Here is a 26,831-nt window from a genome sequence, read left to right on the forward strand (position 1 = left end):
CATTTTGACAATTTTTGGGTACCACTACACCCGGGTGAATTATAAAAACTTATACTTATATTGATTTCACTATTAACGAAATCTGAAACTGATAAGGCATAAGGTTTTATTTCACTTCGAATATCGGTTCGAAATGGAATTTGTAAATTTATTTTTGAGTGTTCCTCTTTGATTATGTCACTTATTTTCTTTTCCAGAACTTCTGTTCGATTAGTACTGGACATTTGAATATTATTCATTTTATTTCGCTGGGACTCTTTAGTACCAAATTTTTGTACTTTTTTGTTGACGGATAAGTCGACGTCGGGGTGTTTAGAATCTTTAGATCCTATACAATTAACTATTTTGCTGACGAAAATTTCATCATCGGCATGTTCAGGATTTTTTGATCACAAACTATTTAATTTTTTATTGACGGATATTTCTACGTCTTAGGCCAAAGAGCTAGTGGGATGGCTCGCCGAGCTGAAGGCTACCGAACGGGTCGCAGGTTGCGGATAGCGAGCGCCCTGGTTCTCCAGGGTAGCTACGAATAAGATCACGGCTCCGATTACCCTAGTCCCTGTAACGTCGACCCCTGCCAAGGCCAGCGAACAACGCAGCCGGCTAAGCCCAGCTCACCAAAACGACAAGCCCAAGCCTTCCACTCCACTCCAACCTGAGGGGATCGCCAAAGCCGGTCTCGTGGTGAGTACCAGGGCAAAGGAGTTCAAGAGGGTACCACCTAACCAGGCAGGACCTCTTGAACGCAAGAAAGCTTTTCGGATCCTCAAACGGCTGGCCACCAACCCGATACGAGAGGACCAAGCGTCAAAATTGGATAACATAAAAATCCAAGAGGACATAGCCTGGGGAAAGGCGGTAATCCCAGAGTTTGACATCGCTATGAACACCAGCACCAGCAACAAGCGACAAGGTCGATGGAGACAGCTCAACCAGCGAGCAAGAAGGCCAGAGTAACCAACCGCGGCACATGGTCAATATCCTTTGCTGAAGTAGTAAAGGATCGGAAGATCATTGGAGTCATCGACCAGGGCGATGAAGGCGGAATGATCCCAAGGAACCAATGGGGTCTGGTTAAACGGGCCCTTGCGACAGTGGCCTTAAAAGTGCTGGACGAAAACCCAGGTCCGCCACCCGATTGCAGGGTGGTGCCAGGGCAACGTTAAGTTGATCGCCTGTGAAGACGAGAGGTCGGAAGCACCTTACAAGGCTGCCATTAATAAGGTCGGCGAGGTCTACCCCGGGGTCAAGCTGGCAGTTTGCGAGGCCGCAGACATCCCGTCTCGACTGAGAGCGAGGGTGTGGCTGCCGTCGGAACCCTCGGAACCAGAGGCTATACTCAGCCTGCTGACCAGGTTCAACCCGAAGCTTCCAACAGACGGTTGGAAGGTGGTCAAGGTGGAGAAAACCGAGTGCGTCACCATGAATGTGGTAATCCTCTTGAACCAGGCCTGCTTGGAACCCCTCGCAGCCCAACAAAACCGGGTGAACTATGTGTTCGATAAGGTGCAACTGCGCATCTATGACACAGATAAGCTAGCGGCAGACAACCTGGCTGCCTGTGCATCGTACGAACCCCCGAGCGACGACGAATTGGAGCATGAGGAGGCCACCCTCACCGGCTACGTGTCAACCGACTCGGAGCTGACAGAGAGCCTGAAGCAGCTGTGCACTCAGGACACAACCCGACCAGGGCGCAGTGTTCTCCAGGACATAGCGGAGGAAGCAGAGGGTACCCAGCCCGACCACGGTCCCAAAGATGGTGCAGTTTCTGCAGATTAACCTGCACCACAGCAAGGTAGCTTCCGCTGCCCTCCTCACCCGCCTGGCAACAGGCAACATAGACGTAGTCCTCATTCAAAAGCCATGGATTGTTGGTAACAACATCTGTGCCTTATCAACCCCCCTATACAAGCTATTTTACACCAAGGATAAGGGTAAAACCAGAACCTGCATTCTTACATAAACACACTTTAACACATTTCTTATTCCACAGTTTAGCCAAGGCGACCTCACCACGGTCAGACTGGAGCTAAACGAAAACACTCATCACACCATAGCATCATTCTATCTGGCTCACTACTACGAAGGGCCACTACCAAACATCACTACATAACAACACATACATATTCAATCATCTAAGGAACTCAATCAAGTATCTTGGAGTACTGATCGACCACAGGCTATCGTTTAAGAAGCACCTATCGTATGCAGCAGCCAAAGCATCCAGATCGACTGCAGCCATCTCAAGGATGATGGCCAATACTCGAGGACCAAAGCAGCACAGCAGAAGGATCATAGCCACAGTGGTGACATGTACTACACTGTACGCCGAGCCCATATGGGCCGAAGCTATGAAGACCGCATCATAAAGCCGCCAGTGCAAAGCTGTTTACAGACGCTGCGCACTGCGCATCACAAGCAGCTTCTGCAGGGTATCTGAGGAGGCCGCGCTAGTGGTAGCCGGTACTATACCGATAGACCTGCTGGCGGCAGAACGAAGAACTGGGAGCAGAGGAAGCAGGACCCAGCGCAGCAACACGATCGAGGCATGGCAAAGGAGGTGGAACAATGCGACCACAGGGCGGTAGACGCACAGGCTAATTTCCAGTCTAACCCCCTGGCTGCAGGGACGACACGAACAGGTAGACTTCTACCTCACGCAGATGATCTCCGGACACGGATGCTTCAAGGAATACCTGCACAGATTTAAGCACGAGCCAAGTCCCTACTGCGACCACTGCGGCACAGGAAGCATCGAAGACTCGGAGCACGCGTTATTCGTCTGCCCCCTATACGCTAGGAACCGAGCCGAAGCAAAAACGACAACCGTTTGTAACCTGACAGCTGGCAACCTGATCAGCTGCATGCTGGAAAACCAAAGCAAGTGGGACGCGATAGCCAACATGGCGTCGAGAACGGAGTCGACGCATCGAGTCATAAGGAGGAGCGGCAACCTGACCGCCATCCGTCCCGCGAAGTATAGCTTTGCGGCAGTCCCAAGGGATCGGAACATTTCTACCTCTTCTCTTCTTCTACCACTTTTATTCCTGTATACACTTAAGCTTTATTTAATAAAAAAAAATCTAAGGAACTCATCCTGGGTGGGGACGCTAACGCACACCACACACAATGGGGAAGTACGAACATACACACATTACACTAATATCTGAACACCTACTTAGCCAGCTAGAAGCGTGGAAGGTGGGGATCGAGCACTCATTCTCAGACCACAGATACATAGAATTTACAATAACTCTTGACTGTCCTCCCGCCGAGAACATTAGTAATCTAAGATTAACCAACTGGGGATACTACAAACATCTCCTTAACAGGAACCTACACGCTCCACCGACGCACATACGAAACGGTGAGGAATTAGATAACCTAGTTAACACCTTTACTGATATCTGCAGTGAGGCCTTAAAAAGGGCTTGCCCAAGCAGAACAGTCAAAGCAAAGCACAAACTCCCAAGGTGGAACGCAACCCTGGCGAACCTTTAAAGAGAGTGTAGAACTTACTTCAATAGAGCTAAATACAACAAAAGCGAATCTTCCTGGAATTTATACTATACAAAACTAAGCCTATACAAAAAGGAAATTAGAATATCAAAACGAAGAGCTTGGGCTAAATTCTGCAGTAGTATAGAATCTACTGCGGAAGCATCCAGACTCAGAAGAATTTTGGCAAAATCTCCAGCAACCATTGGCTATCTAAAAACCAATGCTGACAGCTGGACGGAAAACAGTCAGGAAACCCTTGAACTACTGTTAGACACCCACTTCCCTAAAAACACCCATGCAGTGGCGGACCTCTACATAGAAAAGAACTTAGACGACCAGAGCATAGACAACATTTCAAACCCTGGTCGCATTCAATGGGCTGTTAACTCTTTTAAGCCCTTCAAATCCCCCGGCCCAGAAGGGTTCTTCCCGGCCAAGCTACAACGGACACTAGATATTTCCCTACCCTGGCTGACAGCCATCTTCCACGGCTGCCTTGCTCTAAACCATATTCCAACAAGGTGGCTGGTAAGGTAATTTTTATACCGAAAGCCGGCAAACCCTCCCACACCAACCCAAAGTACTTCCGCCCGAATAGTCTCTCTTCCTTCTTGTTGAAGACCCTGGAAAGGCTAATTGACACCCATATCAGGCTAACCATCGACCAAAGCCTACTCTCTGACGCACAACACGCGTACCGTAAGGGCAGATCAACAGATACCGCCCTCCACTCTCTAGTGTCCAGTATAGAGAGAGGTTTCCACTATAAGGAACATAGAAAGCGCCTTAACAACGTCACCCCAACGGCGATTACTGGTGCTCTGACTGAACTGGGCATTGAGCTGCCCTTAGTGGGACTGATACACACCATGCTAACCAGCAGAGTAGTGTACTCCACTATGGGATCAGCCCACTCGACCAGGAATGACAGCAAAGGAACCCCACAAGGGGGCGTACTTTCACCACTTCTATGGGTTTTAGTGGTCAACAAACTGCTATCTCTTCTAGAAGAGGCGGGCACTAAAGTGGTAGCCTACGCGGTCGACGTGGTTATCCAACTGCAGGGCAAATTCCCGCAAACTCTTTGCAATCTAATGGAGACAGCCTTATGCACCCTCTCCAGGTGGACGGCTGTCTGTGGACTGGGAGTTAACCCAGAAAAGACCGAACTAGTTCTCTTTACAAGGAAGTATAAGATACCAAATCTAATTCTCCCAAAACTACACCAAACGCGCCTAACCCTTAGCAACCAAATCTCTGAACAGACAACATCCTAGATCGCACACACAAAGCGGCCATAGCCCTCTTCGCTTATAAAAAAGTCATAGGGAGGAAGTGGGGCTTCTCCCCCATGATAGTTCACTGGCCAAACACTGCAACCCAGGCCCATTCTCCTCTACGGAAACATTGTATGGTGGCATTCCCTAGAAAAGAATTGCAACCTCCGGATCCTTCACAAGATCCAAAAAGCGCTGAACTCTGCATTAGTGGGGCGCTTCGCACCACCGCCCCTGAAGCACTAAACACAATTCTCGACGGATAGTCAAGCAGCCCTCAGGGCCCTCGACTCCTACACAACGAACTCAAAAACAATCTCTGAATGCCGCAAATCTCTTAACGAGATGGCCACTCATATGAGAATCAACCTCATCTGGGTGCCTGGACACCGCAACATTGAGAGCAACTGCATAGCAGACGAGCTAGCAAGACAGGGGACAACCGCCGACATCCTTCGCGAAAGGGACACGGTGGGTATGCCCATGACTACCTGCAAGCTCCATCTCAGGCAGAGACTGTACAACCGTTGGAACTCAATCTCAACATGCCACAACTCTAGACTCACATGGCCAAACTACAACTCGAAAAGAACAAAAACTCTCCTACAATGTAGCAGGGAGGACATCTCTACTCTCCTAAACGCCCTCAAGGGCCACTGCCTTATAGGGACTCACGCGCTCAGGATGGGACTCAGTTACCACGACTTCTGCCGCAGCTGCAAACAGTTAGACGAATAGGAGAGCATCGAACACCTCCTATCCTTTTGCCCAGCGCATAACCTAAAGCGCTTTCAAACTCTAGGTAGCTACACACTTCCGAACCTTGGGGCCATTCAGGGCGTAAGCATCCAAAAACTTGTATGTTTCCTAAGAAGAACAAAATACTTCGTGAAAGCAAATAACCCATGAGCTAGGGAAAAGGATCTAATCGGAGATCATGTGGTATCACAAGGGGCCCAATGTGGCCTAAGTGTGTGGATTAGGATCTAATCTCCAACCACTCCTACCTAACCTAACCCATTTCTACGTCGACGTGTTCAGGACTTGTTGATCCCAAACTATTTTTTTTTTGTTGACGGATATTTCTACGTCGGCATGTTCAGGATTTATTGATCTCAAACTTTTTTCGCTATATTTTTATACCCGTTACTCGTAGAGTAAACGGCACATAAACGAACAACTAACGAAAACAAATTACGAAATCTTTAAGCATGCCATGCGACTCAAAAAACAAAAGCGCGTAGCGGCCGTCTTTACTCGCCGTGGAGACGTATTTTTTAAGCCTGTAGACGGAGAGAGTAGTGATGTGGGCGAAATCAACTCAAGCAGAGATGCCGCTTTAGAGAATAATTCATTTCGTAATTCAAATATTTTGTACCTCCATATTAGGATTTCAAAATAGTTTAGTATCTTTAACTCCTGTTAGTCATATGTTTAGGATCAGTCGCATTGTTAATTTAGTAGTTTGCCTAATTTTTTGTCTGGTGTGCAGTCCTTTTTTTTTATATTAAAATCGAAAACTATTCACAATGGAAGAAAACCTGAATAATTCAACAGCAAATAGTCATGCCCTTCTGTGCATCCTGGTAAAGCAGAGACCTGGTCTCAAGCCTGCCAAAGAAAATTAAAGAGTTTAGGTACATGTTTGTAAGTTCGGAAATTGATGTTATATGCGTGTCTGAAACATGAATTGTCCAGAGTCTATGGGATGTGCTAATATCGTGTGATGGATATAATGTGTACCGTTCTGATCGTGTTAGTCATGGGGGAGGAGTTGCTATATATGTAAACAAAAAATTAAAAGCCAAATTTATTTGCCAACACACAATAAAAAGTGCAAAAGAATATATTTTTCTTGAAATACAAAACCCGATTATGGAGAAAAATCTGTTAATTGGCTGCATTTATCGTCCGCATTGCAACACAAATTATAATGATCTAATCAATATTCTGACAGACATTACAGTAAACTTCACTGATGTAATTCTTGCAGGCGATCTTAACAGTGATATTCTGAGGGAATCTCAACTTACCAGCAACATGTAATCGCTAGGTCTGGAACCAGTGAATCTTTCATCTCCAATCCACGTCAGCAGAACTCGTATCACATTATTAGATTTGTTTTTTGTGAGGGATTTTAATAAAATATGTTTGTATGATCAGCTAACCTGACCTATAACTTTGACTTTAACTACACTACAACTTCTTCAACTTAATATTAGCCACATATACGATAGTTTGGTTCCAGTAAAACATAAAACAATTCGACCGTCCGTAAAACCATGGTTTACCAACAATATAAAATTGGAAATTATAAAACGAAATTAAGCATACCAGAAGTGGAAAAGGTACAAAACACCACCGCATGTTTGTATCTCTGAAAAAAAGGGTTACCAAACTAATCGACTCTGCAAAATCATACTTTTTCAGCCAAAGATTAAAAAACTCCACCTTTTCGAGTCAAACATGGAAACAGATTACAGCTCTAAGGGAAGGTAAACAAAAGACATCACAGGAACTAGATGTTGACATAAATGAACTCAAGCTTAAATTAGCAGAATGCCAAGTTCCTGAGGTCACAACCAGCACATACCGGAATTCAGTACCTTAAAGCAGTACCTTACTAGGTTAAGATTTATGTGTGTTGACCAATGTGATGTTTTAGATAATATTTTCTTAAAATTAAGTCTAACGCAATTGGACCTGACGATTTTCATCCTAAATTTATACAAATTCTACTTCCTAAACGTACACATTTAACACGGCTCTTACCACGTCTACGTTCCCGGATTGCTGGAAAACCGCCAAATTATCCAAATACGTAAAGTAAATAAAAAATACAGGTTGATTTATATTATTCCGTACCTCTCGAAGATGTTTGATTAAATAAGTTTATATCTCTCAATAACCTCAAAAGTATGACTGTGCTTTCGTATTTTTTGTGTATTTATGGTATATGGTACTAAAGATATTTTTTTGACTGAATTGCCGCGGTCACTCTAACATTCGACGAAATGTGAAATTGTACAAAAGTGAAACATTTACATATGTTGTTTATTTTTTTTGCAAATGGTAAGTACCTCATTTTCAATTGTAATTACTTGATGTTTGTCTAATTCTAACATATTTATTTCTTGGAGACTGTAACGTGCTTTTCGGTGGCTGACTACACAGACTGCACCACACAAAGTCAAATGGCTGGCCAAGATGCCGAGCTGGGCAAGTGGCGTCCACCACTTCGCTGGAAAACTTCTAACGAGGACAGAAGAAGGACTTCCTGGCGCTGAAGCAAAGCTACAGGAGGCATCCGAGTACAGCGTGATCGGTCATTTATTGCTAAGTCCTGGAATTATTTTTATAATTGATCCGAAATATATAAAAATAAATATTTACAGCGATCTTAATTTATCAATATTTATTTGTTTGTAAGATGCAAAAAATTAAAAACAAAACTGATTTACATTGATATTACAAACATATCAATCTGATATGAAAGTATATCAGTTTGATATGAAAGCATATCAGTTTTATATGAAAGCATATGTGCGCATATCAATCTGATATGAAAAATACCAAATTGACATGTTCGAAAATATCAATTTCATATGTTCGAAAATATGAAAATGATATGGCAACATAAGGGGTCAAAAGTGATATGCAAAAATACCCGATTGATGACCAGTTTTGGTATTTTATTTTTAAAAAAAGCATTCACCTGTAGGGTTATGATCGAAAAAATGATCTTTATTGAATTATTTAATCTTATTACCTTATAAGCAGGTTATTCTAATTATTTTTTTTGCCAAAAATTCTTATTTTGAAGCCAATTATTATTTTGATTATACTTCCAATTATTTTCCGTTCGCCTAGTATTATTATACGGTTTTGAATTTGTTGGATTAAATCTTAAATTGTGTTCCTCATTTTTATTTTAACTTTTAAAACCAAAATACCTGTTTTCACCTGTTTGCCAAAGCATTGGGCAGAGAGAAAAGAGTTTCTGAGATTAAACCATTTTGTCCAGAGATAAAAATTCGTAGATCATTGCTCCTTGTAGTTTTGTTTGTTTCCCTGGTAATCTTTTATTGACTGCATTTCAGTATTCAGTAACTGTCATTTTACCCCATTTTACCCATATTTAATTCTTAATATTTAATTATAAATAAAACCCAAACTAGACAAGATTGCTTGAAAATGTAAGATGGTGCCATGATTGCTTAAAGCATTGTGGGCAGCTCCGATGATTTCATTTCGAAAAATTGTTAAAGCGATAATATATTGCTGACTCTGAATTTTATTTAGACTTATTGCAGCATCCCTCATAACGTTTTTTTATATAAAGTTTTTGGTTTTGGACGACTTTTGGAGGGTTGAGTACTGCCCTTAACAAATTTGATTATTTGGTGCGATTCGAATTTATTTTGTTTTTATAGTGTTCTCGATGTTTTGCTTGTGAGTTAGATTTTTCGATCCACCTTTTAAGCATCTTAATATTATATTTTATTTATTGTTTTCCATTTAAATTTAAAGCGATCACTGTTACTTTTGTACGCGTCGTTGGTGGATGTTTCAATTTCCCCACTAAAAATGTTTTTAGTTTAATTTATGTTTTCTTATATTGTTTTTTTTTAACTTTTGATGACGCAACCACAATAATTTTTTTATTTTTATTTTATTGGTGTTAGACATTATTTCACTATTACATAACGACACATTTAATGTCTATTACCTCTTAATTCTAAAATCTAATACAAAGAACCTCGTCCAAAAGCTTTTCTTTTCCAAGCTTCTAAAACTTGAATTTTTGTTTAAATTAAAAGGTAATGCCGAGACTGTCGCATCCCATTGTGAAATGAAAATTTGCTGAACGATGCCATTTGATTAAAAATTGGAACGCAATATGATCTGAACTTAGAACGCAAAAGTTTGGGCTTTGATCTTGAGAGATTAAGCTTTGAGCGGAAGCTTGTGTTTACTTTATAATTGGTTTATTTATCTTAGCAGGACAGCCAAAGCGTCGAATTTAATGGCAAAAGCAATATCGCTGAAGACAATAACAATATCGCTGAAATTGAATTTCCAAATTTTTTTATTAATTCCATAAGTGAAACAGTTTGGTTAACTTGTATGTACAATATCTTCATATGTGATGTGCGAATAGCGGAATAGCGTTGAAATTGAAAATATGATTTTATAAATAATTTAGCAGTGATTGTAGGTGGAGAAAAGTAGTTGGAGTGAACTGTATTAGAAAGAGTAGTGAAAATGGACTGTATTAGAATATTTATGTAAATATAAACACGCAGTTGAAACTCAGGAAAAAACAAAATGTGCAATTCATATAGAAAAATTTTAGAATCGGTAATTTTTTACTGCGGCTGAGTTATGTTTTATACACAGTTAGAATTAAAAACATATTGTGGGCAAAGGAAACTAGAATATTGTCGGGCACAAATAACGGAAATGAAATACATCTGTCAAATGCCGTTGCGTCGGTTGACTCGCTTTTGGATTAAGACAATATATCATACAGAAAGTTAGTCAAAATAGGGCTCGAAAAACTGGCTGTATGACCGGCAAATACTAGTAAGAGGAACTTATTATAACTTACAACTTATGGTAAAAACCCAAGGCAACTTCAGGAGAGGAAAATCCAAAGATTGTGAATCCGGCTCGAAGGACCAAAATGTTGGGGCGGGGTTGGCTGGCCGCTGAAGTAGTAGGAAATCCCAAGAACGAAGGTATGAAAAACCCTGGGGTCCTTTTGGGTTTTTACGCGCCGTGCTTGGGTGCTTATTGTGACACTCGCAAAATATAATTGTTTAACTACAGCGCTCCAGAGCGGAGCGGAGACTTGAGGGAGAGTTGGAAAGGGAGAGCGGAGGGCAGTTCGAGCGAGCGAGACGTAGACATCTTGAAGAAACTGCCGCTCGGCACTGCCTCCAGAAATTAAATACACTTTTGGCGTGAACATTTATTATAACATAACCCAACCGCTATAACTAATAATGGCAGCTTTTTAAGTTTTTAAGCAATCTTATGTAGATTGCGAATCATATTCTTGAGTCAGAATTAAGTATGTGTATAGGCAAAACCATAATGACCTACGAAAAGCACAGCGTAATTACCAGGGAAAACAAAACAACAAGCAACAATGCTCTACGAGCTTTTTATCTCTGAAATGGTTCAATGTCACAAACCTTTTTCTCATTAAATGCACCGGATTTGCCTAATGCATCGACAAAGGAATTAGAATCAAACAAATTCCGTGCAAATAGATATTATTGATTTAAAAATGAAAATTAAGATCAGGAAACAACTTACGATTTAATCTAGAACATTCCAAACAAAATAATAATACTAAGTGAATGGATAATAATTGAAATTAAGACCAAAATAATAATTGGACACTAAATAGGAACTTTTGGCAAAACAATAATCAGAATAAAAATCAAAAGCAATAAACAATCGAGCCAATAAGCGTTGATCCATCGCTCCAAATCAAAATAAACCTGATAATAAAACTAGTTTACGAAATTCTGTTTTTAAACTGCCCTAAGAAGAATGATGGTAGTTCGCGGTAGAGTTGGACCCCTAGATTACAAAAAAGAAGTCAGAAATATTTCATACGGATAAGTGTTTTAAAAGATTTTCTAAAGAAAACTTTTCGGTATCCTTGTTTTTAGTTATATCACGAGTTGCGGTTAACCAGTTTAGGTGATGTATGTATTACTTTAAACTATAATGTCACCGTTTAATTTTGCCGATTAGCTATAGCTTTGTGAGCTACAACTCGTCAAACTTTTTCATGTCATTTCCATAGGCAGTAATGTGTATTAACATTGTTAATAGCGACAATCGATTATACTTGGGAATGGATAAAAACTAAGCAAATAAACATATAAGAAATAAATTAATGATAATATTTAAGTAAACATATAACTAAACTAGTTATAACATGTTTATTTTTTAAATAGTTTTACCAATACTTCGTAAATAAAAAAGTTTCACAGCACTGCCTAAGGGAATAACATGAACTGGTCAATACTGAAATTCAAATTTAAGTGGCAATTCTGCTATGAATGAAAACTATGACAAATTAGATTGTACCTATTTAACCACGGATTTTGTACAAATATGGCTTGTTTCCTTCGTATGGATGGTAACTTTAAAGTGGTGCACGTCTCGATTAGTGGTCGGTTCTTTTCGAGTTTTTCCTATATCAGCAGACGCCTTTCAATCACTAATCTGTTAAAAAATTTGAACATTTTCAAACTTTGACGAGTCTTAGCTCTCATTTTAGCCTTTCATTTATTGGGCAAAATTAAAGGGTGACATTATAGGCTTAAACTAAAAACGGAGATACCAACCAAATTTTATAAAAAAATATTTAAAAACCTTGTCCGTTTAAAAATTTGAAGTTTTCTTTTTTGTGATATTGGGGTCCAACTTAACAATCATCATCATTTTGGCTGTAAACTAGTGTAATTGAAAGGCGAATAACAATCAAGGAAGATATAATAATAACTATTGTCAAAATAATAATCGTTTAACCTGTTATCCTACAAATCAAGATAGAAGCAAACTCAAGTTCAAAAATGCAACCGGAAGGAAGATGTTCAGCCTGCTAATAAGGTAACAAGATCAAGTTATATCAATGAAGATCACACCCCTATAGGGGGAATGCTTTATTTAAAATGACAAAACTAATAAGCAGTTAAGCCTTTTAATAGGCACTGGAGCCACTGCTTGTTATATTAAAAAGTTCCTTTTTTGAAAATGAAAATGAGTTATCAATATATTAAAAAGTATATACAGTTCGTGGGTATCCCATTCATAAAAATGACCAAATTATTAATATATTAGAATCCAGACCTTAATTTTATGAAATCGAAGGATTGGAATCCATCCATCTATTTGGATTTCAATGAAAAATGAACCTAAATTCGGAACTATGAAAAAATCGATTCTCAGTGCAACGATACTGTTCGATCTTTTAAGAAAAAATTCGATTAATCGAAGAATCTTGTTTTACAGAAATTTGATGGCATATCTTTGAAAAAACAGCACAAAATTATAGTACATATTCATACTTAAAATACTTAAAGAAAAAGTTAAGATACGTTCCTTTCATATATGAAATAAATAAAAAGGTAAATAATAAGAAACAACAAATCGATTAATAAAAACCTAATATTTTTAGAATCTTGTAATACAGAAATTTTATGTCATAGCATATCTTTGAAAAAAATGCTGAAAATGCAGGTCGTTGCGTTGTAGACGGGATCGGCTGGAAACTTAAGTCAAGCCTCTTGCAAGGCGATTGAGGTGCACAGAGAGTTTTTCATTGTAGGACGCTTTTTGTTTGTCTATTTCATCTTTTACGGTAAGAATGCCTAGGTCCCTGTGGACGTTTTGGTTGCGAATATACCATGGTGCCCCAGTGATAGTTCGCAGAATTTTCGATTGAACGCACTGTACAATGTCTATGTTGCTGCTGCTGGCGTTCCCCCATGGCTGGAAGCCATATGTCGAGATGGGCTTGAGAGTGGAGTTGTACAGCAAAACCTTGTAGTCCAGACGCAGTTCTAGAGTAGTTCTAGATGTACTTTCTTGCTTTCGATGAGTCTTCTCCAGGTTAGTCGTCTGTCAAGGTGGACGCCGAGATACGTTACATCGTTGACTTGGGGAATCTGCGTATTATTCAATGATAGTGGAGGACATCTTTGCCTGTTGAGAGTAAACGTTATGTGTTTACATATTTGTTCAGATAGCCACCTGTCTACTACGAGGAGGTACAACGTAGATGTTGTTAGCTGCTCGTTTGTGGGAATATCCGCTGTGTATAGGAGGAACAGAGTAGGCCTTAGCGCACTTCATCGAACAACTTAGACAGACACGATAATAAACTAATGGTCTGTAGGATGACGGAATTGCGTGGTCTTTTCCGGGCTTCGGTATCATAATGATAATAGGTTTTTTCTATTTTTTCGGATAATAGCCGAGAGTTTTGGTCCCATTGAAGAGCTTACAAATAACCTCAATGGCAGAGTTTGGAAGTTCAATAAATATTTTTGGGGTTATTTTGTCACCGCAAGGGGCCTTTTTCGGTTTCAGTTCCCCAATGACTTTCCCGATCTCCTTTGGCTGAAACAATGGTGGTAGGGAAATATTGTAGAAGTAAAGCAAAATTTTCGGCTCTATCTTCGTCGCTGCGGACCCAGCTGCCAGATGAATTTCTTATAGGAGTGACTGTTTCGATTGGAGAGCTCATATTTGGGTGAGCCCTCCACAGAGGATGTTTTGTACTGGTTGGTGAAAGTTTTTTAATGTACCGCAGCTGTGCATTTTCTGTTTCTTGCTTTAGAGCTCGATTTAGTGTGCGAGTGGCTTCCTTAAGACGTTGTTTTGATTACGGCGATCTGTTGGTTTGCCAGGCACGTCGCAGGCGCCTCTTTTCTAGGACTAGCCGTTCAATTTGCAGATTAGTTTTGAAGGGGTTGGCTTGCACGTCCCTGCCTTGTGGTGTTAAGATAGTGGCAGAATACTTCTTCAAAAGCATCGGTAGAGCAGTCGATGTCCACTTCGATGTTGAATTAATTCGGTTATTGCTTCGGTTAATTTGATGTGTGAGCTTACATACTTTTTATATTTTAACCAGTTGGTTCTGTGCGTCGTCAGCCTAAGGGGGTGATCTGTAGTTTTTGTGCTTTGAAGAAGAGTTATAAGCATTGGTGGATGGTCTGACGACAGGCCTGAAAACGCTTTGGCGCTTAGTATATTGCGGGGAATGTTTTTTGTCACCGCAAAGTCTATTAGGTCTGGAACTTTCCTGGGGTCTGTTGGCCAGAATGTGGGGCTGCCAGGGGAAACAAAGTCTAACTTTTTGTTCACTTTTATGATTGCATTGTACAATTGCCTTCCTTTGGGAGTCACAAGGCGCGATCCCCAGTGCGTGTGTTTGGCATTATAGTCCCTTGCAGCTATAAAGCGATTTCCAAGAAAGTTGTAGAAATCCATGAATTGTCCTTCAGAAATTGAAAAGCGAAGCGGGCAGTAGACAGCTGCTATGGTGAGGTCTCCGTTGCCTGACTGCACTTTGATAGACGTGACTTGCAAGTAATTAGTTGCAAACCTTTTGGTGAAAGTGGTGCTTGATGCGTTCCCTGATCAAGATGCCGGTTCCGCCGTGGGCTTTACCATCTGGATGGTCTGTGCGGTAGAAAGTGTAGCCTCTTATTTGGAAGTTGTATTTGTTTGTGAGGTGCGTCTCTACCAGTAGCATAAAGTCGATATGATTATCATTCAGGAACTGTGTTACTTCAAGGTTGTGCCGTGAAACGCCATTGGCGTTCCACATTGTAATTCGTAGATTTGCCATCTGTTATTTAGACTGCTTGCCTGCAAGTAGTTGTAAGGCCATGTTCTGGTTTCGAACCAGTGTTTGCATGGTCGCTTTCATGAATGACATGAATTCCATCATACTTTGCTGCATAGTGACCATCATAGATTCCAGAGTGATTTGCGATTGTACTTGGATCTGCTGAGCGTTTCCTAGATTAGACAGGAGTGGGGTTTCCGTCCCTGATCGAAGGGCATCGGCGTATGAGAAGACATTCTGGGAGTTTAGTTGGCCAAATAAGGATCTTGCAGCCGTGCCGAAAAATACTTCCGGCGTCGTACTCGAGTAAGTGTACGGAGTTTGGGTATTCTGATGACGCGTTGCTGTCACTTTTCGCATGCGGTCCTTCATCTCCTTGTAGATCGGACAGCCCCAGTAGTTTGCCGTGTGGTTACCTTGGCAGTTAACGCATTTTTTCCTTTTTCCACAAGCTACACAGACTGTTCGAAGTGAACAGTGTGCCCTGGTGTGTCCGTATTTCTTGACAATTTGTGCATTGCACTGGGCTGTTCCTTTTATGTGGCTCTTCCACGTTAATTCTTCGGTGCAATAAGTATTGCAGGTTATAAATGGGGTGCACTTCATTATACCCTTGCAGAGGATATATTGATTTCAGTCAGAAGTTTGCAACGCAGTGAAGGAGACGTTTCCGACCCCATAAAGTATATATATTCTTGATCAGCATGACTAGACGAGTCGATCTAGTCATGTCCGACTGTCCGTCCGTTTTTACGCAAACTAGTCTCTCAGTTTGAAAGCTATCGGGCGGAAACTTTCCCAAAAGTCTTATATCTTTTGCAGGTAGTATATAAGTCGGAACCAGCCGGATCGGATAACTATATCTTATAGCTCCCAATAATACATAGAATAATCGGAAAACAATTTTTTTTAAATTATATCTTTGGTTTTTTTTAACATATAACCTCCTCAGCTTGGAAATAACATTTTTCAATTAGTTTTGAATTTCGAATTAAATTTTATCAAAATCGGACGAATATATCATATAGCTACCATAGGAACGATCGAAAAATTGGTGGGAAAATAATATGAAACAAATTATAGCTTCGGTGTTTTCTTTGGCTGGAGATCTAGGAGAAGCAGCAGACACGGGTTGGAAGCAGTGGAGATACAGCGAGCAAGACATTGGATCTGGTGTGGTCATCGGAGCATGCGTGCAGGATTGTGCAAGCGGAAGGCTGGTACACAGATCTTGGCAGCAGACGAAAGCATCCAGAAAGTTCCAGTTGAGTTTGGAAGTCTTCATTGTAAAAAAGAAATACGACGACGACCACAAGCGACATCATTGAGCGAGTGGCTGAGCTTTTGGTGGAGAGTTGGCGGAAAGTTTATTTCAAGTCGTTTGTAAAGTAGTGGGATAACATTGAAATCAAGCAGTTCCAGAGGCAGGGTGGTTAATCTATTTACAATTTGCTTTTGATTCTACATTTAAGAATCATTGTTTAATCTTAATAATCTACAGGAAAAAGTTTTAAAACGGAGACAAGCGAGATCTTGGCATTGCGAGTTGAAGAGTTGCGTCGGAAGTTGTCGGAGTTACAATTGGGTACGACTGGATTGAATGCGGAATTGCAAGATAGGTTGTTGACGTAACGGAAACGGAGGATAATGGTGAAGATGGTCTATCACTAACGTCCGCAGAAACCACAATATATCGGCCAAACGCATCAGGTTGGCATCAAGGACTAAGAAATGAAAGGCAGGGTAGATCATGGTTCATGTTGAAAGATGTAGAGGGCAGTGTTTCGCAGTTTTCTGGGTCGAGATCCCCAGATATAAACCATTGGATATGAGAGTTGGAAGATTGTGCAGCAAGAGTTGAGTGGAACCCTTTACAGTTGCTTGTGTATGCAAAACTGTTACTTAGTGGAGCAGCAAAGATGTTTGTGCGTAGCCAGAGGAATATCAAGGACTGGGCCAGTTCGAAATCGGCTTTGTTGGAGGAATTTGGAATCAAGTTATCCTCAGCAGAAGTTCATCGCAGGTTGGGAAAACTAGTATCCTTTATATTCGTCTCACATGAAGAAAGACTGTCCTGTGAAAGAGAAATGTTTCAAATGCGATCAGCCAGGACACCGAGAAGCGCAGTGTTAAGCAAAAGTACAGGTCAAAACAGAGAGAGCAACCAATGTCGTTCAGGACGATAAAGTCGTTTCACAACCAACTATATTTTGGCCAAGAGTTCGAAGTCTTCAGCAAAGACCAACGACAGGATCAGACAATAACCAGACAGGGCAATGTACGTGTATACAGCACGAAAGACTCTAAGACAGTTTCGGCTGTAGATTTGGAGCACTTAAGTCAGGAAGTAGCTTCTGAAGTGGAGTCATTGATCGATAATTACAAGCCAGAGAGAAATCTCACTTCCCCAGTCGAGATGAAGATCTTGTTGACAGACGAGTTGCCTGTTTTCCAACATCCGAGACGATAAGCTTATTGCGATCAGAAAATTGTCGATGACCAGGTTCAAGAATGGCTAGAGGAAGGGATTATCAAACCTAGTACATCCGATTTTGCTTCGCCAGTGGTGCTTGTAGATAAGAAGAACGGGAAGAAGCGCTTGTGTTGCGATTATAGAAAGTTAAGTGAAAAGATTGTCCGAGATAACTTCCCAACAGCTCAAATGAACTGTGTGATCGAAAAGCAACAAGGTGGACAAGTTTTTACAAATCTAGATTTGACTTATGGTTTCTTTCACGTGCCTATTTCGCCTGAATCTCGAAAGTATACATCGTTCGTCACTCAGAGTGGTCAGTATGAGTTCCTGTTTGTACCCTTCGGTATAACAAACTCTCCAGCAGTGATATGTGATTGACAGTTATATGTGATTCGATTAAGAACGAGGAAGCGGTTGTATACATGGACGATGTTATCATTAATTTGAGTAAATGTCAGGTGTTGAAGCGCAAAGTTAACTTCTTAGGCTATGTCGTTGAAAGCGGTACCTTCAAGCCAGGTATTGAGAAAACTCAAGCAGTTGCTGATTTTCCAATTCCGAGCGACAAGAAAGGAGTCCAAAGATTCTTAGGACTGACGTCGTACTTCCGTAGGTTTGTGGAAGGATACACCGTAATTGCCAAGCCGTTGTCCGACATGTTGCGAAAGGAGGTGAGGTTCGAGATTCGCAGCATTTAAAAAGGTAAGAAGGTTTTAGAAAGAATCATCAGACTGATGTGGTCTACACTGATTTTAGTAAGGCGTTTGATTCTGTAAGTCACCCGATTTTAGTCCGGAAATTGGACGTTTTAGGGTTTTCAGGTGATCTTCTTAGGTGGATTTTAAGTTATTTGAATGATAGGACTCAAAGGGTCATTTTTAAAAACTCTTTGTCATCCCTAATCCGAGTTACTTCCGGTGTACCACAAGGAAGTCATCTCGGTCCGCTCCTGTTTACATTATTTATAAATGACCTTCCATTAGTCTTAACGAAGTCACGGGTTCTTATGTACGCAGATGACGTTAAGTTGTGCCTGCAATATAATGACCCCGCACAAAGTTTAGCTTTACAATCGGATCTAAATGCATTTCAAACATGGTGCATGGATAATGAATTGAATTTAAATGGTTCTAAGTGTAAACTAATGACCTTTTTTCGTGTCAGCCCCCACTACTCAACGTATACTTTGAGTGGTTGTGCGTTAGATAGGATAACGCATGCTGACGTCCTTGGAGTCTACATGGATCCTAGACTTAAATTTTCCGATCACATTACTACTCTGGTAAATAAAGCCAGGGGCATGCTTGCATTTATCAAAAGGTGGTCGAAGGAATTCGATGATCCCTATGTCACAAAGACCTTGTTTATTTCATTAGTCCGACCAATTCTTGAGTACTGCGCTCCTGTTTGGAGTCCCCAATATGGCGTGCATATAGACCGGATTGAGTCTGTGCAAAAAAACTTCTTAATATTTGCCTTACGGAGACTTAACTGGGATACAAGCCTAATACTACCATCCTACTCTAGTAGACTACTTCTAATTAACTTACCATCGTTAGCTAACCGTAGAACTATGCTTGGTATTACGTTTATTAGAAATCTTATTCATGGTGATGTAGAGAGTCCCGAGTTACTGGGTCGCCGGCATTTTAATGTGCCAAATAGATTCACTAGAAACTATATTCCTTTAGTATTAAATCACTGTATCTCTAATTACGCAATGCATGAACCTTTTAGAGTACTTTGCAATGATTATAATAGACTATATCATCTAATATCTACTACTGACTCACTTCCTATCTTTAAATCAACAATACTATCCTCCCTAGTAACTAATTAGTTTTACTTGATGTATTTTGTCTATTCGTATATTGACCTGTATTTTTAATTGTCTATTGTTACATTGTCTTTTTCTTTGTCCGCGATTATGTTTACTCGCCCAAAACGGTGATGGGCTCCGCGCGTAACAAGCTTTGCTTAGTGTCGTAGGGCCACTTGTTTGTACTGACCATAGTGCATCAACGTCCAAATAAGAAAATAAGAAAAAAAAAGAAGCGTTGATCAGTTGACCAGTTCTGAAGCTCTATAATCATTCGCTTGAAACAGAAATTCATATCGATGCATCCAAGTTCAGATTTGGAGCCGTTTTGCTTCAACGAGATCCCTGTGATAACTTGTGGCATCCAGTTTTCTACATGAGCCGTAAAACCAAGCCATGTGAGGAAATGTATCATTCCTATGAACTGGATGTACTTGCTGTTATTGGAGCCTTGGTAAAGTGGCGGGTGTACGTTTTAGGGAAAAAGTTTAAAATCATTACGGACTGAGTGTTCAGAGTGTCTAGATGGGCGATGTACCTACAAGATTTCGACTACGAAATAGAAGGTTCGAAGATGAGACATGTCGATGCGTTGAGTGGGGTTCATGTCTTACGTTGACTGACAGTTTGTTTCATCGTTTACTCAAAAGTGTCGTTGAGACCAAAGGCTATGAAGACTTCTACATAGTGAACGAAGTTCTGTTCAAAGATCCTAATAAAGAGTTGCTAGTAGTTCCTTCACTCATGGAAACCGAGATTATCAAGCAAGGATATTTCTCATCCAAGAAAACGCAGGATTTAATTGAGAAGTCGTATTACATTCCGAAACTAAAAGAGAAATTAGCGCAAGTGGTTGATATTGCGTAGAGTGCATCCTTGTGAATGCGAAGGCTGGTAGGCAAGAAGGGTTCCTTACACCAACAGACAAAGGAGACAAGCCGCTCGTCACATACCATGTAGATCATTTTGGTCCGACGGAGTTAACCAAAAAAGGGTATAATCACATCTTCGTGATTGTAGATGCCTTTTTCAAGTACGTATGGTTGTATCCTACACGAAGCACAGGGGTTGAAGAAGTGGTAACTTGTTTGGAGCGCCTGTTTGTTTTGGAAATCCGTATAGAAAAGTGTCAGATCGTGGAGCTGCATTCACATCCCACCTGTTCAAGGAGTACTGCGATACGGAGAAGATTCAACATTTGCTGATTGCAACAGGCGTACCAAGGGGAAACGGACAAGTAGAACGCATGCATAAAATAGTTGTTCCGATGCTCAATTTAAGCCTGGAAAGCCCTGGGTGCTGCTATAAGCATGTAGGTAAGGTACAGCAGATCATAAATAACACTGAGCCGAGGAGTACCAAAGTATCACCATTCAAACTGCTAACAGGATTAGATATGCGTATCTCAGGAGATGTCCAGCTCAAGTCATTGATACAGGACTGTTTCATTTCGGAGTTAGGTGATGAACGCCACAAACTAAGGCAGGAAGCAAGGGAGAACATTCAGAGTATCCAAGCGGAAAACGAGAAAGCTTTTTATGCAAAAAGAAAGGTAGAAAAGAAGTTCCAGTTAAACGATTTGGTAGCTATTAAGCGCACCCAGTATGGTACTGGTTTGAAATTGGAAGGAAGTACCTAGGGCCGTATAAAGTTGTCAAAGTAGGAAACCATGGAAGATACGAAGTTGAAAGGGTAGGAGAAGGGGATGGGCCGTTTGAGACATCAACCGTCGCAGAGTACATGAAGGCATTCGGGACGAATCCCGCGTCAGGAGGGACGATTGTGGGATGCGATAGTGGAGAGACAAGGACCACTACAAGCGGTCTTACCTACTGATCTAATATCTTTCCTTTTCTGTACTCGATGTTCCTGAGTAATACTCGATATTCCTAAGTTGTACTTGATGTTCCTAAGTTGTACTCGATGTTCCTAAGTTGTACTCGATGTTCCTAAGTTGTACTCGATACCCAGTTGCAACGTGAGTGAAAAGTTGCAACGCAGTTCTTTAGCACACGTACATTGTTGGAATATGACATTACTTCATATCGATAAGAATATCGTATAAGCAAAAGTATTCTGCTCACTACTGGTAACACCAATATCGTTTTGGTTCCGATGAGCTGGTTCAGCTCTCACTTATTCCGCATAATTTTGAAGTGACAAGACGTGATCCAAGGAACTTAAAATATATATCTAAAACTATACATAAAGTGTATTTAACTTGGTTTGTGAGTTGGTGGGAAGTGTAGTATTGCGCCGAGCACATTATACATGCTGTGGGAGGACCACAGGACGAATACAAGAGACAACACGTGAAATCCTGACGCTTCCAGGAAATCACACACACACATAAATAAATTGTGTGTATTCTTATAGGTTATGGGACCAGACCACGCCATAACTGCAGCTAAGTAAAAGTATCATTTTATTATATATATTAAACAAAAAAATGGAGAAAACCAATAAACGAAATATAAGGCCATTTGATGGAGAAAAATATTCCATCTGGAAATTTCGTATAAGGGCATTGTTAAACGAAATAGATGTGTTGAAAGTTATAGACCAAGAAGAAGAAGAAGAAGATTTGGTTGAATGGCAGAAAAAGGAGAAATGTGCAAAAAGCGTGATCATTGAGTACTTAAGTGACTCGTTTTTAGGTTTTGCTAAAAGTGAAGATACTGCAAAGCAGGTTTTCCAAAATTTAGATTCCATCTATGAGAGGAAGAGTTTGGCCTCACAGTTGTCTACACGCAAGCAACTGCTATCTTTAAAACTTAAGAGCGATTCTCAGTTATTAAGCCATTTTAATTTGCTTGACGAACTCATTGCCGAATTGCTAGCATCAGGTGCTAAAGTTGAAGAAATGGACAAGGTTTCGCATTTACTACTAACACTGCCATCTTCGTATGACGGCGTTATAACGGCAATAGAAACTTTAGCAGAAAACAATTTAACCTTGGCTTTTGTAAAAAATCGTCTGTTGGATCACGAGATCAAGCTAAAAAATATTAGCAAAGATACCAGTCTAAAGGTTATGCAGGCTGTAAAAAAGGACAGTAAGCCTCAATTTTCTTATAAGAAAAGTAGCAAATTTGCAACAAATAGAGTTTCAAAGTTCCAGAAAAAATGTTTTCATTGCGGCAAGAGTGGTCACATTAAAAAAGATTGCTTTGCTCTAAAAAGGGAAAAGGAGAAACATGGAAATGGCAAACAGGCGCAGATGACATCCACACAAAGGCAAGGAAATCATAATGGGATCGCATTTATGATGAGACGCGCAAATAGCCAACCAAACATTGGGTTCATATTGGATTCTGGCGCATCAGACCATTTGGCCAACAATGAGAGTTTGTTTACAACTATCACTGAACTAGATGAACCTATTAAAATTTCTGTTGCCAAGAACGATGTATTCATTTATGCAGTTAAGAAAGGAACAGTGAAGCTGTGCACAGATTCAAATGAGAAAATTGAGCTTAAAGATTTCTTATACTGTCCTGATATCCCTGAAAACTTGATCTCAGTTAAAAAAATGCAGGAGGCAGGCCTTACCATTGTATTTCACACAGGAGGTGTAACTGTTAGAAAAGGTAAAATAATTGTAATGAATGGAAGTATATTTTGAAATGTTCCATTGGTTAATTTCTTTTCTAATAAACTAGCTTGTATTGCAAATGCAGCTAAAAATAATAATTATAGTTTGTGGCATGAGAGGCTAGGTCATTCGAGTAAGGGAAAGTTTTTAGAAATTAAAACCAAAAATATGTTTGACGATACAGATTTGCTGAATAACATAAAACCAGAAAATGAATTACGTGAAGCTTGTGTCAAGGGAAAGCAGGCGAGATTAAGTTTTAATAAATTTAAAAACAAGGACCACATAAATCGACCATTATTTGTGGTACATTCTGATGTGTGTGGTCCAATAACCCCATCTACTGTTGATCATAAGAATTATTATGTAGTTTTTATTGATGAGTATACGCATTATTGTGTAACTTACCTGTTGAGTTATAAGTCAGAAGTTCTTAGTGTATTTCAAGACTATGTAGCTAAAACGCATGCTTTGTTTAATTTAAATATAGTTAACCTTTATATTGATAATGGTAGGGAGTATTTATCGAATGAAATGAAAGAGTTCTGTGTTCAAAAAGAAGTTCTGTCCACAACAAAATGGTGTATCCGAAAGGATGATTAGATCTATAACGGAAAAAGCTCGAGCTTTAGTTATAGGGGGCAAGATTCAGAAAACTTTCTGGGGTGAAGCAGTGCTAACAGCCACCTACCTTATTAATAGAAGCCCAACTAGTGCATTACATGAATGCAGAAAGACACCTTTTGAAATGTGGCACAGCAAAAAGCCGTGCCTGAAGTACTTAAGAGTTTTTGGTTCGACAGTATACGTTCTCAATAAAACGAGAAAAAGAAAATTTGATGACAAATCATGGAAAGGTATACTTGTCGGGTATGAACCAAATGGATATAAAGTATGGGATGTGGAGAATAACAAATTTGTTATTGCAAGAGACGTAGTGTTTGATGAATCAAGCAGGATAATGTCTAGAGCTGTGGATGTTGATAACAACATGGATTTTCCCATTCTTGAAGAAAATATTGAACCTGCTTTTCAAGACTCTGGTCTTATTGAGAGTGAAACGGTTCAGAAAAACACTGATATAGTAGTATCAGATGTGCAGCCTAGTGAAATTGAAAATGAAGTGGAAAAGGCCGATCCAGAGATATCTGGTGTTTTATCTGAAGGTGAACCAAGTGACTCAAATGCTCAAATTCGAAAAAGCAATAGACTAAAAGAAAAGCCCAAATTGTCATATAGAGATATGATTAAAATTTGTGTTATGAATGCGCAAACTTTAACAGGTAGTGCTCCAATATCTTTTGATGAAATTAAAATAGGAGTGATAAAGAACAGTGGAGAGCAGCTATTGAAGATGAGCTTAATTCTCGTGAAATTAACAATACATGGTCACTGGTAGAAAGACCTGAAAACAAAAACATAGTCGATTGTAAATGGATATTTACAATAAAACAGAACGAGTTTGGTAGACCAGTAAAATATAAAGCCAGACTTGTAGCACGAGGATTTACACAGGAATATTTAATCGATTACGACGAAACATTGCCCCTGTGGCTAGAATTGCAAGTTTCAGACTTATAATGTCTTTTTCAAACCAGTACAGCCTTAAAGTACATCATATGGATGTAAAAACTGCTTTGTTGGTTTAAAGTGTTTGAAAAGGCTTTAAAAGATATTGGTTTTAAAAATTCACCTGTAGATAGATGTATATATATTTTGGATAAAGGGACTATTTTAAAAAATATATATGTTTTGTTATACGTAGATGACTTGGTTATTTGTACAGAAAACATTTTAACAATGAATAAATTTAAGTCATATTTAATGAGCAAGTTTCAAATGACAGATTTAATGGAAATTAAGTATTTTATTGGTATTAAAATAGACACAAAAGAAAGTAAAGTGGAATTAAGCCAATCAGCTTATATTAAAAATATTTTATTAAAATTTAAAATGGAGCAATGTAATTCTGTAAATTCACCACTTCCAAGTAAACTGAACTTTGATTTATTAGACTCTGATGAAAGAGACGATTCTCCTTGTCAAAGTTTGATTGGATGCCTTATGTATGTAATGCTATGTACAAGGCCAGATCTCAGTATATCTGTAAATCTTTTGAGTCGGTATAGTCAGAAAAATAATAAAGAGCTTTGGCTATGCTTAAAAAGGGTATTAAGATATCTGAAAGATACTATTGATTTTAAGCTAACATTCACTAAAACTGAGAAGAATGACGACTTCTTTGTTGGATATGTAGATTCAGATTGGGGTGGAAGTCAATTGGATAGGAGAAGTACAACAGGATATCTTTTCAAGATGTTTAAAACAAACCTGATTTGTTGGAGTACTAGAAAACAGAATTCAGTGGCAGCATCATCAACCGAAGCCGAATATATGGCATTGTTTGAGGCTGTAAGGGAAGCCCTATGGTTAAAATCTTTACTAGAATGTTTGAACATAAATCAAAGCAACCTATTACAATTTTTGAAGATAATCAGGGCTGTATTAGTATAGCCAACAACCCCTCTTGCCACAAACGTTCAAAACATATAGACATCAAATATCATTTTTCACGTGAACAAGTTGAAAATAAACTAATAAAACTTGAGTATATTTCTACAGATCATCAACTGGCGGATATATTAACAAAACCACTCCCAGCTCCACGCTTCGCACAACTAAGACAGCGTCTTGGCTTAACCGATTGATGGATGCAGACGACAATTTTTTTTATATACTTACATAAAAGTTGAAGACATAATTTAATTTATCATTTAAAAGAATAATTTTTTGAAACTATGTTATTGAATTTAAAAACAGAAGATATTCCTAACTACTTTATAATTTTCAAATTTATAAGATTACTTCCTGAAATTGCCTTTAATTGTTTTGTATGTTAATTTTGCATCACATCATTTTGTCATTTTGAATATTCAATTTTCTTTGTATTAATTTTAAGATTGACCTAATTGGGTTTTACTGGGTTTACTGGGTTTCCACATGCTGTGGAAGGACCACAGGACGAATACAAGAGACAACACGTGAAATCTGGATTCTGACGAAATAGTGTGACCCTTCCAGGAAATCACACGCACACATAAATAAATTGTGTGCATTCTTATATACATTTTGTAAAACCTAAGTTAACCAGTCGAATGTGAATAAAGCATATCATCATACTAGTTAAAGTCAGCGTTATCTTTTCTGAAAAGAGGACCCTGCATGGATATCCCCTTCTGTGACCGGAACAACATAAAAGTTTTCGTCCCCGGTCAGCGCAACAATTTTGTTGACCAGGGCGTTCGAGATTTTCTCCCTAATGTAAATTGGTGGGGGCTTAGGTTTCGGTTGGGTCTCTTGAGCCTGTTCTGGACTATTTCCTGCTAGAAGCGCAAATCTGTTGCTGTTGGAATTGCTTGCTTCCAGGACAGCAGGTATGCTGATTCAGCTGCGGAAGAGCTGCAGAACAAACTTTGCGGACTATCCAGAAATTTGAATACATTTTCGGTTAACACAAAATCTATTAACACACGATTCACCAACTAAAGATTCCGGTGAAGAAACTGTTTTTTTCCTTTATGAAGACAAATCTGGTAACAAAAGATAAGACGCCAAATATTTGGAAACGCCCCACGCTTCTTCATATATTTGTCCGCAAAGTTTGTTCTGCAGCTCTTCCGCAGGTGAATCAGCATAGCTGCTCTCCTGGAATCCTTTCTTATAAAATGAAGGATCCAAGATTGTAGTGACTTTTTACCGCGCAGTATTACAAGGCT

At 39.7% G+C, this 26,831-nt stretch overlaps 1 protein-coding gene and 1 long non-coding RNA gene across 3 annotated transcripts in view; both read left to right on the top strand.

Moving 5' to 3' along the window:
- Positions 1–8,331, top strand: part of LOC136117747 (uncharacterized) — a 41,326-nt gene extending 32,995 nt beyond the window's left edge. The window contains exons 2-3 of one of the 2 annotated variants that reach the window (XM_070998206.1): positions 436–1,940; positions 2,000–6,767. In XM_070998206.1, the coding sequence (XP_070854307.1) occupies positions 1,426–1,785 (360 nt within the window). In that variant the 5' untranslated portion in view covers positions 436–1,425 and the 3' untranslated portion in view covers positions 1,786–1,940; positions 2,000–6,767. The other variant, XR_010655288.2, reaches the window with a different exon arrangement.
- A 4,433-nt stretch (positions 8,332–12,764) lies between these two features.
- Positions 12,765–26,243, top strand: LOC136117750 (uncharacterized). Its single transcript, XR_010655294.2, has 2 exons — positions 12,765–23,050; positions 25,678–26,243. It is a non-coding gene; the product is annotated as an uncharacterized lncRNA (long non-coding RNA).
- The last annotated feature ends 588 nt before the right edge of the window (positions 26,244–26,831 follow it).

This window comes from Drosophila suzukii, assembly GCF_043229965.1.
Source record: "Drosophila suzukii chromosome 2 unlocalized genomic scaffold, CBGP_Dsuzu_IsoJpt1.0 scf_2c, whole genome shotgun sequence".
NCBI classification, from domain to species: Eukaryota; Metazoa; Arthropoda; class Insecta; order Diptera; family Drosophilidae; genus Drosophila; species Drosophila suzukii.